The following is an 18,364-nucleotide window of genomic DNA, read 5'->3' as shown; positions in this document are numbered from 1 at the left end:
AAAAAGCAAAGTCGTTTGTGACCAAATAAACCCCTCTTTTTCTGAACATGTATCTTTGCACCTATTACTTAGGCTATAGACTTTTAGAAGTTGACAAAATTCGTCCTCTTCTTAAAGAACAAACATAATTCTTCTTCTTCCCCTCATTTTTAAAGACAAAGAATAATTGTCATGTCATTTGCTAGATCCGTTTGTTGAGTCCACTAAAGTTCTGTAATTTGGATTGCCAGTATAACATAATAATGTTCACTTCTATATATCCTAGAGGAACTAATCCAAATTCCAAACCCTGAGAAATTGTGAGGAAATAAATTCTTAAAAAAAAACATGGTTAATATTTTGTGGGCTCGTAATTTTATTAATCTATTATTATTTTTTCACTTTATACTTTGTATATAGAAATAATAACATTTATTACATCAGTGAAATGAGAATAGAGTTCTATGTTATTGATTGAGTTTGAATCCTCCACCTCTGCGCAAAATATAAAGTAAATTAAGTGAGCTAGCCCCTTAACCCTTGTCCTCGCCATTCAAGCTAAATGAACTAATTTTAATTTCTTGAAAAATGTAAAATGAAAAAAATATTGAATATCGGATGCAACGTGTGTTCTACTTAATTTTATTTTTAGAAAAATCTGCAATCAAATGTCAACCATATATTCCACTTAATTTTATTTTTAGAAAATAAACGTGCTATCACGTGTCAAGGTGTGTGAATTTTTCAACTTTATAAACTACAAAATATCCTCCAATTAGTTTCAATCATCGCACATCATATCCTTTGACCGAAAAGTACAGAGGATTAAAAGTATAGACGAATATGAATCATTTTGTTTTCGCAAAACAAAATTGGTTACATTTCATATCTAAATAAACTAAATACCAAGTACCGAAAATATATAATTACATGTACAACTCGGTAAATATTATTACAACACTAACAAATTTATAAATTAATATTAGTATAAACTATTTCCTCTATATAACAATAGTTGTTCACTACTAATTTGACACATAGATTAAGAAACAGTAAATAATAGAGGTGATTTAATACTTATAAGTCATCTAAACATTGAAAAATGAATAGTGTTTAATATCAAGGGTAAAATAGGCATAGCATGATAATTATTCATTAATTTTATAAATTGAACAAGTATTGTTGGATATTTCAAAATAGTATTGTGAACAAGTAAATATGAACGGATGGAGTATTTATTTAGACAATAAAAACCTTTGATTACTTTATCGAAATGTTCTTTTATGTAATTGTTAACGGAAAGGAATTATATGTACTTTCTTTCGAATATTTCTACATTTTTAAAATATTAATAATATGATATAATTGAAATTTTGTTGAAAAATCGAGTCATAATTCTTTACTATATAATTAAATGTAAGTTCATACCACAAAATATGGATACCAAACTAAAAATGTCTAACCATATTAAATGATGATATAATATTTTCAAAAATCAAAATTGTTAATACCGATGTACACCCCTGCCCGAATGAGGTACATTTTATTTTCTGGTTAATAAATATTTTAAATTAAATTAAACAAGAGAAAATAAGGAGTAGAAGGAAAGGAAATTGACTCCTAATAGGACAAAATACTATTTCTGGTTCAAATAATGACTTTTTTGATTTATAAAGATGTCGGTCTTTTGTCTGTAAAAAACAAAAAACTAAGATTTCCTTTCTGACATTCTCTTTGTGTCAGGGACGTGGGCATACGCCACGTGTACATAATATACCTTAGATCGTCGAATGTAACGAACAACGACCGTAACAGGTTCGGGTCAGTTTCCCGAATCCGGTTCATGTTTCTCTTACGACTTTCATCATCAATGGCAATGATCATCATTTTCATTGCATTTTCTTAATCCCTAAATTCTTTCAATTTTTCCTTCAATTTACTGTCACTTTCCCTTACTCTAAATCTTTCTTAATACAACAATTTTCTTCCTTATTTCTTTCAATTTAAACTGAGCTGCTTTTATTTTAACAAAAAACCCAGCTCCCCATTGATCATCGACCCTGTTATTCCAAATGTCGTATTTTTTGAGGATCCATTGAGACATTTTAGCGATCAATTGGTGTGCATTCGGAAAGTTAAAGGAAACCCAAGAGTTTTTTTTTTTTTTTGATGCGACTGATAGAGAAACGGCGCCATTAGATGGCGCTGTTCAGACGATTCTTCTATCGGAAGCCGCCGGATCGGCTTCTAGAGATCTCTGAACGGGTCTATGGTATGTTTTTTCTCCCCAAATCCTGTTGTTTTTTTGATACTTCTCTGATTTTTTTTGTTCATATGAGAAGGTGTTCGATGACCTACATTTTTGCAATAATTTTTTCGATTTTGGTTGAAAAAGTTCATTTTTACAGAAACAGGGAACTTTCCCGGGAAAAAAATTTCCTGCTGTTTTTGAAACAAATGCTTATATGATCATATCATAGTTAGCTACATTTCGAAATGTTTGTGGTTGAGTTTAACAATGAGAATATCACAAATTGCTTAATGAGCTGAAAATTAATATATAGTTTTTAAAAGAATACTGAAAATCTGATGCTCCATCATTTTGGTAGTTTGCCTAGCCATTGTGCTCAGTTGTGGTTACTGTATTTTTTTCAGAATTCTTTGTGGCCATGATTTCTTTACTTCTGTTATTTCTTTTTTCAATCTGCTTTGATATGCTTTTCTTTAAGCTGAGGGTCTATGGGAAACAACCTCTTTACATCCCAAAATAGGGGTGAGGTTTGCGTATGCTCTACCCTTCCTAGACCCCGCTTGTGATATTTTGTTGTTGTTGCCGAGCTATTGTGCTCTGTGGCTTGGAAGGTGAACTTCATTTTACAATTTTGAGTGATATCTGTAGAGCTTACTATCTTTATTATCTTAATGGTGGATGTAACTCGGACCAATAATTTGTGTGGTTGGTTTTATGACTATTGATGCTTTTCTGCTTTTCGTTTTGATTCACACATTGCAGTGTTTGATTGTTGCTTCTCAACGGACGCATTGGACAAACATGAGTACAAGACATACATGGGAGGTATTGTAGCGCAGCTGCAGGATCATTATCCAGATGCTTCTTTCATGGTTTTTAATTTCAAAGAAGGAGATCACAGGAGCCAAATATCAGATATATTAACGCAGTATGATATGACTGTCATGGATTATCCTCGGAAATATGAGGGGTGTCCTGTATTGCCACTGGAGATGATCAAGCACTTCTTGCGATCCAGTGAGAGCTGGCTTTCAATCGAGGGCCAACAAAATGTGCTGTTGATGCACTGTGAGAGGGGAGGGTGGCCTGTACTTGCTTTCATGCTTGCTGGTCTTCTTTTGTACAGAGAACAGTACACCGGTGAGCAGAAGACTCTTGACATGGTATACAGGCAAGCTCCTAGGGAACTTCTTTATGTTTTATCACCTCTGAATCCACAGCCATCTCAGCTTAGATATCTTCACTATATCACCAGAAGAAATATTGGCTTAGATTGGCTGCCATCAGATATACCTTTTGCTTTAGATTGTATTATACTCAGGGTCCTTCCTCAATTTGATGGTGGGAGGGGCTGCCGACTGATGGTTCGTGCCTATGGTTTGGACCCTGCTTCACCGACGTCCAATAGGAGTTCTAAACTCCTCTTTTCAACTTCTAAGACAAAACAACATGGTCGCCTCTACCGACAGGTAATGCTAAGCTTCAAATGTTTGAGATTTACAGGTAATTAGCTGAAATCTGATGTATTCTGCTGACTTACCCTCTCCAGGAAGAGTGTGCACTTGTGAAAATAGATATCCACTGTCGTGTTCAAGGAGATGTTGTTCTTGAGTGCATCCATTTGGAAGATGATTTAGTTAGGGAAGTAATGATATTCAGAGCTATGTTTCACACGGCATTTATTCGCTCAAATGTTTTGATGTTAACTCGTGATGAAGTTGATGTCCCATGGGATGCAAAAGACCAATTTTCCAGGGAGTTCAAAGCAGAGGTTTGGTATTTATTCCTCTGAACTTGGCTCTTTTTTCATTATCCTTTAACAGGAACTACAGGAGTTGAATAATGCTCATTACTGTACCAGGTACTCTTTTCGGATGCTGATGCTCTTCCACCTATTATCACTACTGAAGCACCAGATGAGGAAGATAATGAGACTGAAGGAGCTTCACCGGACGAGTTCTTTGAGGTGGAAGAGATATTCAGCAATGCTGTTGATGGACAGGATGGAAGAGGGGAATCTGATGCCCATTCAGTTCAGGACAGTATGCAGGATGATGACAACATTGAAATATGGAAAGAAGAGTTGGAGCATCATGCCTTTAAAGACTGTGCATTTGTTGAAGGTAATCGCAAACTAGAAGAAAATATGGATTCTACTCAACAAGCATCAAAAACAAATAGTTTAGGGGATAAGGACAACTTGATAAACTCCGAGGCTGTTATTTCTGATGTTTCTAGTCACAAAGACTCAGAAGCAGAAACACCGGGGGCAAGTGTCATGTCACAAGAAGGATATAATAAGCAAGATGTAGAAGGCCCCTTGAGACAGGAGAGGCAGGGCTCACAGTTTACAGCTGATATCAATAAGGGAAAGAATGAAAAGGCACTTTCATCTCTAAAGAAACAACTAGCATCCAACTCCAAACTTGCTGTGGATGGGATTGGACCTAAAAATAAATCTAAACAGAAAGAATCTCTGGGAACTCTGTCGCGACTAGCAAAGCCAAGTGCAGTGTCTCGGTGGATCCCTTCTAATAAAGGTTCTTACGCTAATTCAATGCATGTGGCATATCCAGCATCAAGGTATAAGAGTGCTCCACCTGCGCTTGCTGTTACAAAGGATTCTCAATCTGGGTTTAAATCAAAATCGCCCTCTCCTCGAGCTTCTTCAGATGCTAAAATTCTAGCTGGAGCAGGTCGTATTCCAAAGAAACGCTCTTCATGTCCTGCATCATTAGACATGTCAACAGTCAAGGAGGCACCTGTTGCAATGACCTCTTCATCAGAATCAGTTGAGAGTCAGGCACTTGACCTTCAGGCATCCCCTTCAAGTCCCCTACCTTCATTTCAATATCCAAGTACTTTATCACTTGAATTGCCTCCTATTCAGGAAGTAAGTACTAACACGCCAGCTTCTGCAACGCCACCTGAGTCTTCACAGGAAGACCATATTATAACTGCTTCTTTGACCCACCACTCCTCCCCTCCCCCACCTCCCCCACCCCCACCTCCGCCTTCTCAAATCCTATCACGTAATCAAAATGCCAAATCCTTATCACCATCCCCACCTCCACCTCCACCTCCACCTCCACCTCCACCTCCACCTCCACCTCCACCATCAAACAGCTTGAGAAAGACTCATAGAGATAGCTCTCATAGTCAAAATTTCAAATCCTTTTCACCACCACCCCCGCCTCCACCTCCGCCTCCGCCTTCCCCTCCATCATCAAATGGCTTGAGAATGGCTCATATGGGTATCTCTCCTCCCCCTCCTCCTCCTCCCCCACCTTTACCACCCACATTATCTACTGTACTGAAAGTTGGTAGGGTATTGTCACCAACCCCCTCACCCACTTCTTTGCCAAATGCGGCTTGTGCAGCATCCTCCTTGGTAGCAGTAACTCCACCTCCACCTCCACCTCCACATGCACCTACTGCACCAAAGCTAGAAAGTCTTAGAATATCCACTCCACCACCACCACCACCTCCTCCTCCTCCCCCTATACCTGCAATTTACAGTGCCCCTCCACTACCTCCACCATTTCCAATTGTGCCTGGAGTTTCTTCTTTGCTAACAATGAGTGCTCCACCACCACCACCACCACTTCCTTCTTCACCTGAGCTACCTTCTTTACTTGGTGCTTCAGCTTCACCTCCCCCACCTCCTGTGCAGGTTTCTCCTCCTTCACCACCTTCACAGAATGATTCAGTTCCACCAACCTCAACTCCTTCACGAAATGCACCTCTACAATCTTCACCTCCACCAAGTCCACCTCTATCTACACCTTTGCCTCAACCTCCACCAAGTCCACCTCTATCTACACCTCCACCTCCACCTCCACCTCCACCTCCACCCCCACCCCCACCCCCACCTGTTTCAAGAAATTCTCCAATGCAATTTCTGCCTCCACCTCCCCCTCCTCCCCCTCCACCAAGAAATGATCCGACCCCAACTCAACCTCTATCTCCACCTCTACCTCCACCTCCACACCAACCTGTTTCAAGAAATTCTCCGATATTAATTCTGCCTCCACCTCCACCTTCTCCACCCTTACTTCCTTCAAGAAATGTTTCAGCACCAACTGTCCCTCCCCCTCCCCCTCCTCCACCCCTTCCGTACAATACTCCACCTTCAATTCTTTGTCCTCATTCTCTTTCCACCCCATCTTCTTTATCTAGAGCACCACCACCGCCTCCTCCCCCTCCTTTGCATGTTGCACCTTTACCATCTCCTCCATTATCAGCAGCTCCACCGCCTCCTCCTCCTCCATTACCAGGAGCTCCACCACCACCTCCAGCTCCTCCTCCCCCACCTTGTGGCATCCCTCCAGTTCCTCAACCTCCATTCTATGGCGGCCCACCAGCTCCTCCACCTCCCCCTTACGGTGGCCCACCAGCTCCTCCACCACCTCCTTACGGTGGCCCACCAGCTCCTCCACCTCCCCCTTACGGTGGCCCACCAGTTCCTCCACCACCCCCTTACGGTGGTCCACCAGCTCCTCCACCTCCCTCCTATGGTGGCCCTCCAGCTCCTCCACCTCCCCCTGGTGGTGGTCCTCCACCACCTCCTCCTCCCCCTGGTGGTGGAGGACCACCTCCTCCTCCTCCTCCTCCAGGCGGAGCACCACCTCCTCCACCCCTTCTTGGAGGTGGCACACTTGGTCCACCTCCTCCACCACCTCCAGGAGGTAGAGCACCGGGTCCACCTCCCCCACCACCTCCTGGAGGTAGTGCACCTGGTCCACCTCCCCCTCCTGGAGCTCCAAGAGCACCAGGTGGTGGACCTCCCCCGCCACCACCATTTGGCGCTAAAGGACCTGGGGCAGCCAGCAGAGGACTTCCTGCTGGGAGAGCTCCAGCGCTTTCACGGTCAAGATCTAATTTAAAACCATTGCACTGGAGCAAGGTAACCAGGGCACTACAGGGAAGCCTATGGGAGGAACTGCAGAGACATGGAGGGCCTCAAGTGTATGTTCCGTGCTTTTTTAGTTTGACAGTGCTTATATTCAACTCAATTGAAATACTGATAACTTTTGCTCCAAATCAAGTGCACCAGAGTTTGATGTGTCAGAAATTGAGATTCTTTTCTCAGCCACCCCCAAGGCAAGTAGTGCGGGTAAATCTGGAGCAAAGAAGAAGTCTGCTGATTCTAAGCCAGACAAGGTTCAACTGGTAATTAATACTATTCAATGCCTTTCTTCTAGGAACCATCTGCAAAGAATCTAACAAAAAAGGACTGCTATTTATTTTGTTGCTTTATTCTTGCGGTCTCTCCTGGTTCTGTCATGATCATTTCTTTTTTTTCTTTGCCAGATCCTTCTTAGATGATTAACTGTAGTTTCTTTCTATGAAAATTTGACATTAGTTATTTTGAGGAACTCTTTTTCTTTGTTTTATTTCTGTCTCACATGAATTCGTCTTTTCCTAATTTCTTTTCTTTGTGTTTCTTCGGTAGGTTGACCTAAGAAGGGCAAACAATACAGAGATTATGCTCACAAAGGTGAAAATGCCACTTCCAGACATGATGGTTAGTTTAGTGCTTCTCTTAAATATTTTCTATTTTCTTTATTTTTCTTTTTTGAAGGCTTGTCTCCTTTGTTTTCTCAGAAAAATAACTCCCTGTCTTGTTGCGCATGCCCACACACACAGAGGGGGGTGGGGGTTAAGTCATGCAATCTAACTGAATAAGATAGTGGGATTCTATATCTTTGTTTAGGATAGTGAGAGTCTATATCTTCAAATTTTCTGAATTTCACGTCTTTCAGCTCACTTACAAGTCACAGACTGCACTGTGGGTATCAAATTTTAAACTGCTCATGGCTAATAGTATAAGGGGAAAGACCGATCCCTTGTCAGTGACCTAACTCAATTATTTGCTTTCTTCCAATATCCAACTAGTTTAAACATTTCTTCCAGATCACATCATAGAATTCTAGAGGAAAAAGAATACTAGTGACAAAAGGAAAGCTACCTTGTCATGTAAGCATGGTTCACATAATTCAGACTATGTTTGGGTTATACAGAAAGAAAAACTGATATATTTTAAATGTGTTTGGGGTGCCCAGTCAAACTAACCATCCGTATCAAGTCTAGTATAAGAGACCATTCATTTATTTTTCCTCCTTTCCTTTAAGCTTGAAAGGAATAAAGCAATACCTGTAAAGTAGGGGGAATAATTGATATAGATGGGTATTAGCTCTTAATCCAACTTATATTTGTTCATTGGAAAGAGAAAAGAAGAATTTCTCAGGCTGTCGGAATCCTCAGCCTCGGAATGAGGTTGATATGTTAATGTGGAATCTACTTTGTTGTTAATTAGACTTCTCATTGTGGTTCAAATGGTCTAGGACCCCACACAAGATGATGAGACCTCATAGGACTTTCCTTTCTTCTATTAGTTCTCCTTCATATTTCTACTTTTTCTTTCAACTATTTTGGTCCTTTGATATACAATGTGGCAAATTGCGGCTACATTGTGTCCTTCTTTGTCAAGGTGTACTAGAAATGTGTACAACCTGAAATCAGGGTTAAAGGAGAACAGAAAATAGAATTAGAAACTTCCTTTCCTCCGTGGTTGTACACACTGGGCTCTAATTCCCTTTCTCTTGAATATTCTTGCTTTGTCCCTTGATGATTTCGGTGTAGAAGGTTGAGGTTTAGAGAACCCCTAATTTTCAAGAAAAGACAAAACTTTTATCGAATAAGAAACAGGCCTAAATAAAGAAAAATGCATATCAAGCATGCATATAGCATACCCAACTGGTATTAGATTGAGGCCAAGCTAATTGATTAATATTCATGCTTGTCCTATAGTCCTCTCTTGTAAAATCAATGACAATGGTTCTGTTATGGCCATAGGCAGCTGCACTGGCAATGGATGAGTCAATTTTAGATGCAGATCAGGTGGAGAATCTGATAAAATTTTGTCCTACGAAAGAAGAGATGGATCTTCTTAAGGTAAAGTTTACTGATCTGAAGATCTTATCCGTCCTGACTTTGATTTCTCGTTCTTTTCTGCTCCTCTACTCCTTTCAGTCTCCTCCCTCTCTCAGTTGATATCTCTGAAAAGTATTATATATTCTTACTTTTAAATGATTGTTTACTAATACAACTACTCAGGGTTACACTGGTGACAAGGAGCTTCTGGGAAAGTGTGAACAGGTTAGACCATCAGTTTTATAGTTCCTATCTAATCACTGCATGATGATGATCTTTGTTTTATGTCATATTTTATAAATGCCTATCGTTTTAAAGTTTTCATCTCTCTTTACTATGATATGTTGTCATGGGTTCTCTATGAAGTTGGGATTGTTTCAGGAAACATCCAACCATATATTTTGGAACTGAATTTGGTATAAAGAAACCTTTCGTAAACTAAGCCTCTATTTATTCATGGTTTTGGGAGAAAGGTTGGCGAACAAGGCTCAAGTAAGAATTTTCCTGTGTCCACTAAGGGGATTGAATATGGTTACATATTTTACCTATTTGGGTTACATATTTTACCTATTTGGTCTGGTGACCGAAGTTTCAGTTTTTCCGAGATTACTTCTCATTAATGAACTAAAACATAATAAACTTGGTTGGAAGTAAACAAAGGAGTTTTCTCCATTTTGATGCTGAAATCTCCATTGTGAGTGTCAACCTGTCTGATGAAAGAATCATTTACCAAATTCAGTTTGAAACAGATGTCATACAAGCTTATAACATGGATGAAACAAGAGCTCCTTATGAATTCCAATATTCTGATAGAAAAATTAAGGGCCCTATCCTGTCAAAGTCTAGTATGCATCTGTGCATCCTAAAGTCCATTATTTGGTCCTAGCTTATTTCCTCTCAACGTCTGCTGCTGGTGTCTAGCCTACTGCCACATTTAAAAGTTTTTACCAACTTCTGTAAAAGCTTTCAGATATGTGACAGTAGTAGATTGTCTATGAGTGTCATAGTGAGAGGGAGGAAAGAAGAGTGTGTCAATGTTGATAGGGAGTGCAGAGAATATAAGAGGAGGTGGAAAGCAGAGAGCTAATGAGCATGTTGCATGAATTGGTATTTCGATAATAATAATAATAGAAAGAACTAAGGAAAAAAAGAACAAAAAAAGACAGAAAACGGGTTCTTTGATCTAGAAAATATTTGAACAACTTTGGCAACTGGTAGAATAGAAAGGAGGCCTAGACAAATTTGAGGGAACAGAAGAAAGAAGAATGGCGTTGCTTTGACATAGTTTAGAACCTGCACCTCTGGTATACTGACATCCATTGACCATTGTGCCACCTTAGTATAATTGGAAGTTGGTCTTTTCCCTTGGCTAGTGAGAATATTTTAACCAGCACAGAAAGCAATGAAAATTAACAATATTAAATAATAAAGTTTGTGAAATCTAAACTGACGAGATCTCATTGACCAAATTTTAATTGCTCAGGCAGTATATGTAGTTCTGACTAAATGATGAACTTATTGAGTTCTAAAAAAATCATTAACAACGGTAGTGGCCTTCCCCTGGTGAAAAAAGATTAATTAATTTGAATTTCAATGTTTTAGAGATAACTGAGTTGAGAGGCCATGGCAGGTGACAGATATTCATGATTATGACGACTTCACCAATGTTAACACTTTCTTATGATTGAATGATTAGAGTGGTCAAAGTCCAATTTATGATGTACTCCCTTGTTCCATTATCACGTTTGGGAAATTCTTGTAAGAATTGTTTCTTTTCCCTGCCATTGGAGGTCTTACAATTTCAAGATTCGAGGAATAGCTGATACTTGCTTTCATTTTACAGTACCTTCTAGCTTAGATCCCATGCTTCTCCGGTGTTCCTGATTTTACCTTTGACTGTCAGTTCTTTTTGGAGTTGATGAAGGTGCCACGAGTAGAGTCAAAATTAAGAGTGTTTCTTTTCAAGATTCAGTTCAAGGCTCAGGTTTGTGTGCATCTAGAGATCTTCTGTACTAAAGTAAGTTCTGTGTCATCTAAATTTAGTTTCGTTTCAGGTGACAGACTTCAAGAAAAGCTTAACCACTGTGAACTCTGCATGCGAAGAGGTAATTTCCTAGGTTCTGCATATCTCTTCTTTGTTCTTTCTTTTTATCTTATTTCTAACAAAACTCAATGTGCATGTAGCAGGTCCGAAGTTCTTTAAAATTGAAGGAGATATTGAAGAAAATTTTGTTTCTTGGGAATACGTTAAATCAGGGAACTGCCAGAGGTAAGAATTCCTGTTTTTAAAATGTCTCTGTGAGCATTACTTAACCCTTTTCTTTTTACAACCACTGATGCCCATCATGTAGGTTTTCAAAACCTTCAACACTATCAAATATAAAGTAATGGGGAAACTTTTATTCTAAATACAATAATGGATTTTTTTTTGAATGTTGCAACTGGGACTTAATGCTATTTGGATTTGAGGAAAATTCAAAACAATAATTGCTTGTTGCTATAATGGGAAATAATTTTTTGATTAATTCAGGGGGAGTTTGGTTTCAATTTTTTATATCATTTTCTACCTAAATAAGTAGCATAAGCATTGACCCTAAGTATGTTGTTTGGTAATAAAAAATTAGTTGAGGTGTCAATATGAATCCTCTATATCCATTCTTCTCCATTGGAGTCCATTTAGTTTCACGATCAGAGTGCAAGCTAAGTATGGCTGGCAATGGAACGGGAACCGGGACAGACCGGAACCGGAACGGAACTGGTCACCACGGGCCGGAACCGTACCGGAACCGGTAATTCCGGAAAAAATATGGCATACCCGTCCCGGACCGGTAACGGACCGGGACCGGAAACCGGGTCCCAACGGATATAATTTTTTTAAAAAAATAAATTATTAAAATTAAAAAATTAGGAACATTAATCAAATAATATTAAAACTTTTATAATTTTAAAGTTTTAAATACAAACTTTCAAACTTTAAAAGTATAGAAATTTAAATTTCACACTTTAAAAGTTTGAAAATTTAAATAATAAAATTCAAACTTTAAAACTATAAAAGTTTAAATTTCACACCTAAAAAGTTTGAAATTTAAATTCAAACTTTAAAACTATAAAAGTTTAAATTTCACACTTTAAAAGTTAAATTTGAACTTTTGAAGACAATAATAAAAAAAAATTAAGGCGAATAGCCTATACTTTTATTAATATTAATTAAATAGTACAAGTTGAGTTACAAAATATTAGTAGAGTATTAAAAAATCTAATCTACACAGCCACCTTCTAGGAAGGGTTCTGTTTGAATTAGATCTCGAATTATTATACTCATACTAATAGACATTTAAATTTAATAGTTCATGCTACCAAGGAAATCTTTTTTTAAATCATTTAACATTTCTCTAGTAACATGCTCTGGAATTGGTTGATTAGCTAGTTCCTCCATTGTATCAATGTCGTCGTCACTAAAATCTTGCATTATTTCATCAACGTCATTTTCAAATTTGGTCGGTAAAGGTGGACGACCATAACTCCTTCTCTCGCCATTAATCCAATCTCTAAATAGTACCGATATCTCCAAGCTATCTGCTGCTAATGAATATCTATGCTCTCCAATTTGAAATCTTGCTGCACTAAAAGCGCCTTCCGAAGCTACTGAAGATGTTTGAATAGCTAACACATCTTGAGCAACCGGTTGAAGTTTTGGAAATCCCTGGCCGCGATTGCTCCACCATTCTAGAAGATCAATAATAGTAGGTTCTGTATTTTGATTAATATATGCATCAAAATCATTTCTATCATTATGAGAAAGTTCAATATAAGAATCTATCATATCATCAATATCATCTTCATTATTATATCTACTCCTAGAACTTTGAGGCTCTTCATTACGTACTACATTCATTATATTAGAATTATACAAGTCATACAATTTTCTAGCTTCAATTTTTATACTATCTTTAACATCTTGACAACTAGGTGTTTCATCATCTTCACTATCAATACCCAAATTAAAATATATTTTATCAGCCCTTCATGATGCACCTTCATCTTTGTAACGTGGGTTTAACAAACAAGCAGTTAAATAAATTTGAGGAATAGGAATAAAATATTTTTAAAATTTTTCAATCATTTTCTTAACAGATTCTTCAAATCTTGGTTTATTTTTGAATTTATAAAATTTACTAGAAATAACACAAATATTAGGTAAAACAGAGCAAATAGTTGGATAATAAAGTGCAGATACTTTTTTTGTAGTTAAATAAAAAACTTTTAAGAATTCTATAAATTCTTTTATATCATTCCAATCATTATCATCAAGTCTATATGTCATATTTGAATTATGAACATTCCAAACCATTTGTAGAGGTTTCCTATATTCATAAGCGACTTCAAGCATTTCATATAAAGAATTCCATCTAGTACACACTGATTTTGGAATTTTTCTAGGTGGAAGATTAAATTCGCGACAACGATTTTCAAAATCTTTGCGTCTAGACTTAACTTGACATTTAAAAATAAAATGACATGCAGTTTCAACTTTTGTGCAACCATCATCATATATTGCTATACCATCTCTAACAATCAAATTATATATGTGTGCAGCACACCTAATATGAAAACCATCAATATAAATAGGGCAAAGAGACGGTTTTAGTATTTCAACAGCATTACTATTATTAGAAGCATTATCTAATGTGACACTACTTATTTTATCACAAATTCCATAGTTTTGCAAAACATCTATAATTGTTTGAGCTATATAACTACCGGTTTTATGCATTTCACAACATTTATAACCTAAAATTCTTTTTTGCAAAGTCCAATTTTCATCAATCCAATGCGCAGTAATTGTGAAATAATCATTACCATTTACACTACGGCCCATATCAGAAGTAATAGCTATTTTACAATTGTTATAATAAAATAAACAACGAAGATATTGAAAATGTTGAGCTTGATAATCAAATATTGCCTTTTTAATTGTATTTCTAGTAAAACCTTTAAAATGTGGATTATATACAATTTGAATATAATGAATAAAACCGGGATTTTCAGCAAAACTAAATGGCAAACCCATAACAACAATCATTTTAGCTAATTCTTCAAGATCTTTTTCTCTACTATATGACCGTTGTATACTAGAGCCAGAAACATTAGAAGGATTTAATTGTGTTTGGACCATATTAGAGCCCTCTACTCCTACATTTTCAGGAAGGGTGGTACCATTCTTTTTAGCTTTGGCTACAGTTTTAGCATGCGAAAATTCATTTTTACAACATGCCATTAAATGATTACTCAAATGTCCCGTTCCACCCTGTTTTCCTACAGTTTTATGATTCATTCTATGTTTACATTTATTAAAAATAGCTTGTGTTTTATCTTCATTCTGAGTCAAAAATTGCCACACAACTGATTTTTTAGCACGTTCTACCTTAGTCCTAGGATGCACGGGGGGACGGGAGCAGGACAACGAAAGGGAGCGGGAGGGGAAGAGGGATTGGGAGTGGGAGTAGCTGTAGCTGGCTGAGTTTCATCATCATCATATTCATCAATATTATTATCAAAACTATCAATATAATCATTAACATCATCATGTTCATCATCATTTTCATCATCTTCAGGTAATTCCTCATCAAAATTACCAAACCTTCTTTGTAAATGTTCATGATAAGGATCTAATCCACTATTACTATCAATATTAAAAATAGTATCATCAACATGCATATAATCATCCGTATTTATTCTTAATTGAGAAGTTTTTTTAGTTTTAGATTTAGAAGTACTACCGGTTTTTTTATTTTTCTTGGATTTTGAGGTAGATAAATTAGTGAACGAATTAACTATGGTTGTTTTACCCTTTTCAATAATGTGAAATCCATATTCAAATATAAAAAGTGAGTAAATTATATATAATATGAAAATGTAATGCAAAGTTTTAAACAAATAAATAACTAAATAAGTAGAGACTAGAGACTAATTACTCACAAAATAAATAATTAAATGCAAACAAATAAATAACTAAATGAAAAGTGAGTTGGAACGAATGTACCGAACGTCTACTTAAAAAAGTAGACGTGTATAATCGGAAGCCGAAAATTGAAAGTTGAATTTTGAAGCTCCAGTTTCCAAAGACCAAATTCGTAATTTTAACGAGAATAAGAGATTAGAGACTAATAGAGAATTAGAGAGTAGAGAGAGTAGAAGATAATAGTTTTGTGAGTGAAAAGAATGAAAGATTGGGGGTATTTATAGTTTAAAAAAAGGATGAAAATGTAGTTTTTAGAAGGTTGGGGTATTAAAAAAAGTTTGGGGGGGTAGGGAGGTGTAAAGGGGAGTTATGGGGGTGAAAGAGCCGTTGGTGGGGCCCAAAACCCGTTGCCCAACGGCTATAATTATAATTAATTAAGATTTAAAAAAAAAAAAAAGAGACGGACCGGACCGGACTGGGACGGACCGGGACCGGAACCGGGACTAACCGGTAAATCCCGGTTTCTGTCCCATTACCCCTCCCGGACCCGCTACAGTCCGGAGCAAATCAGTACATGCCGGAACCGAGACGGAACCGGTAACCGACCGGGACGGACCAGAACCGGAACCGGCACCTCCCGGTTCCGTTGCCAGACTTAAAGCTAAGAAAGTTAAGCCACATTACTCATTAATTTGATATCCTTTGCAAATTTTTGAAAAGATGAATTAATATTCAGGATGCTAACTCATAGTTTTGCTCCAAAGTTAGTCAATTTTGCCATTTTGGGATCTGGAAAGCTTAGTGTAGATTCTTATTTTGGAAATATAATCAGTGTTTTGTGAGTATAAAGACGAGTATGATTATAATTACTACTGTTTCTTGCACTAAGAACATTATGCTTTATTTATGTGGCTGAATTAGTTCGATGGAACATAAGACCTGATTTCATGTTGAAGTTTGGGTCAACAAAATTTCAAGATTAAATTCCCTGTAATTCTTTACTCCAGGTTCTGCCATTGGATTTAAGTTGGACAGTCTTTTGAAGCTCGCTGATACACGTGCTACTAACAACAAGATGACACTCATGCATTATCTTTGCCAGGTACTGTCCGTTTCATCTTTGCTGTTTCCAGAAAGGTTCTTGTGTTCACATGATTCCCCTCTGTTTAATTAATTATTTTGAGACGGTAGAATAATTTTATGATGGGGTAGAAAACTCTCGCATGCACGTGGCATACCAAAAAGTAGAGAATCTACAATAAAATATGATTCTCTACCAAGATACCTCAATCTTCTGTACAAACTGGAATCTCATGGATGCACGAAAAGGAAATTCAATTGATAAAGTGAAATTACTGTTACACAATAAATGAATCAGCTGGTCAAGTTAGCTAGTTTTGCCTTATGAGTAGTTAGTTATGATGTTAGTTAGAAGCAGTTAGCAAGATAAGATTCTTTCTCATTTCTATATAAGGCATTGTATCATTACAGATTGAATCATCAATTGAATATACAAGTACACTTTCCGATGGAATCCTATTCTTCATCTTCTATCTTTTCATCCACCTTAGCTGAATAACTCGAGCTTCTCCCCTAAGCTCCTGTCCAGCTGCTAAAACTTCAGATTCCTTTGAGAATCCCTGTATTTTGGCAAACAATTGCGGATTCTTTTCTGTCCATGAATTTATTATGGATGAAACTTCACTATAAAAAGGCCACTACACTCCTTCCACCTCCCAGAATCCTAGTTGTCATGCTATAGCTTTGTTTATAGAACAATTCAACCATATTTTGGAAGGTTCCTTCTAAACCTTCGGTCCTTTAGTCCAGTGAGACTCCCGTTCGTGTAACTTCTGAACCTGTTGGACTGTCGTCTCTTTTTTGCTGGAAATGCTATAATTGTTAGGCATTGTGAATCTCAATGCATTATCTCCACACCACTTGTGCCTCCAAAAATTAACCCTGAACCCTTCCCCTGCCATGTAAGTGACTATTACTGAATTTTTCCCCAATCCTTCAAAATGTTCCTCGCAGCCAAATAGGAGTGTATGTTTTATCTTGTCCTCCATTCTCCTTTCAAAAACCCAAATTTTCCCTCTGTCATCCCCATCTGTAGAGTCTTCTCTCTATCTTTACTTCAGCCATTTCCCTAACAAGGCCTTGTTAACAACCCGGACATTTTTCACCCCAAGGCTGGACGAACTCTTTGCGTCATTATAGTCTCCCAACGAATCAAGTTAAACTTCCTAGCGTCATTTTCTGAGAACCTAAAAGTTCCCTTAAAGTCATTCTAATTCACCTGTAATGCTGGCTGGTGCTTGTAACAAAGACATAAAGTATGTGAAAATGCTTGATAGTATGCTCTTCATTAGTACTGCATTTCCTCATTTTGACAAATACCTTGTTTTCCATCCTGAGAGCCTCTTTTCTACTTTTTTTTTATCACTGGATTCCGTGTCGCTTGGTCCTTGTTGGAACACCTAGGGCAAACCGATGTAGCTGCTGGGAAGAGCTCCAAACCCAGCAATTAAACACTTGTAATAAATTGCCGATGTTCTCAACTTCACCCACTAGGATGATCCCACACTTTCTAAAGTTGATCTTGAGAGATGACGCCACCTAAGTTACCACCTGTTATTGCTTTATCCATCATTTTTCTCAATGCTTCCATTGCCAAGATGAAAAACATAGGAGATAAAAAGGCATTATTAACTGATTATACTATGTGAGGTTGTCATGTTAACATTATCTCTCTTTTCTCAGGTTCTTGCTTCCAAGACACCAGATCTTTTAGACTTCCATGAAAGTCTTGTAAGCATGGAAGCTGCATCAAAGGTTATCTATCTACCTATCTCTTTCTGCTGATACTTCTTTAATTTATCCAGATTAATTAGAAATTAGTTTATCCTTGCAGATTCAATTGAAGTCTTTGGCAGAAGAAATGCAAGCAATCATCAAGGGGCTGGAAAAAGTTAAGAAGGAACTAGAGTCATCTGCGAATGATGGCCCGGTGTCTGAAATCTTTTGCAAGGTAAGACGGTGCTTGTAAATCTTTCATAAACGATGTCTCAGTTTTATCTGTTCACATTTTATAGTGACCTACACGTTAGGAGTGCTGAAATACTGCATTTTAGGACTTCCTAGTTTTCTCCCTCTTCCTGTAGAATTGAAAATTGGATCAAAAAGTCTTTTTTCTGTTGCAAATTTTCCTTTACCAAGAACAGCCTTTCATGTTT

The 18,364-nt window shown here is 37.4% G+C and overlaps 1 protein-coding gene across 1 annotated transcript in view; it reads left to right on the top strand.

Annotated features, from left to right (window-relative positions):
• Positions 1 to 1,681: 1,681 nt before the first annotated feature.
• The window catches only part of LOC125873420 (formin-like protein 20), a 19,385-nt gene continuing 2,702 nt past the window's right edge, over positions 1,682 to 18,364 (top strand). The window contains exons 1-17 of the mRNA XM_049554361.1: positions 1,682 to 2,251; positions 2,993 to 3,699; positions 3,780 to 4,001; positions 4,092 to 5,273; positions 5,325 to 5,835; positions 6,052 to 6,178; positions 6,257 to 7,198; positions 7,279 to 7,402; positions 7,686 to 7,757; positions 9,089 to 9,187; positions 9,350 to 9,391; positions 11,070 to 11,150; positions 11,221 to 11,271; positions 11,351 to 11,435; positions 16,136 to 16,230; positions 17,892 to 17,963; positions 18,043 to 18,159. Of these exons, the coding sequence (XP_049410318.1) occupies positions 2,179 to 2,251; positions 2,993 to 3,699; positions 3,780 to 4,001; positions 4,092 to 5,273; positions 5,325 to 5,835; positions 6,052 to 6,178; positions 6,257 to 7,198; positions 7,279 to 7,402; positions 7,686 to 7,757; positions 9,089 to 9,187; positions 9,350 to 9,391; positions 11,070 to 11,150; positions 11,221 to 11,271; positions 11,351 to 11,435; positions 16,136 to 16,230; positions 17,892 to 17,963; positions 18,043 to 18,159 (4,602 nt within the window). The 5' untranslated portion in view covers positions 1,682 to 2,178. The remainder of the gene's footprint in view (positions 2,252 to 2,992; positions 3,700 to 3,779; positions 4,002 to 4,091; positions 5,274 to 5,324; positions 5,836 to 6,051; positions 6,179 to 6,256; positions 7,199 to 7,278; positions 7,403 to 7,685; positions 7,758 to 9,088; positions 9,188 to 9,349; positions 9,392 to 11,069; positions 11,151 to 11,220; positions 11,272 to 11,350; positions 11,436 to 16,135; positions 16,231 to 17,891; positions 17,964 to 18,042; positions 18,160 to 18,364) is intronic.

This window comes from Solanum stenotomum, chromosome 8 (genome assembly GCF_019186545.1).
Source record: "Solanum stenotomum isolate F172 chromosome 8, ASM1918654v1, whole genome shotgun sequence".
Lineage (NCBI taxonomy): Eukaryota > Viridiplantae > Streptophyta > Magnoliopsida > Solanales > Solanaceae > Solanum > Solanum stenotomum.
Note: the sequence above shows the minus strand (reverse complement) of the source record. Positions and strands in the feature narration are given on the sequence as shown.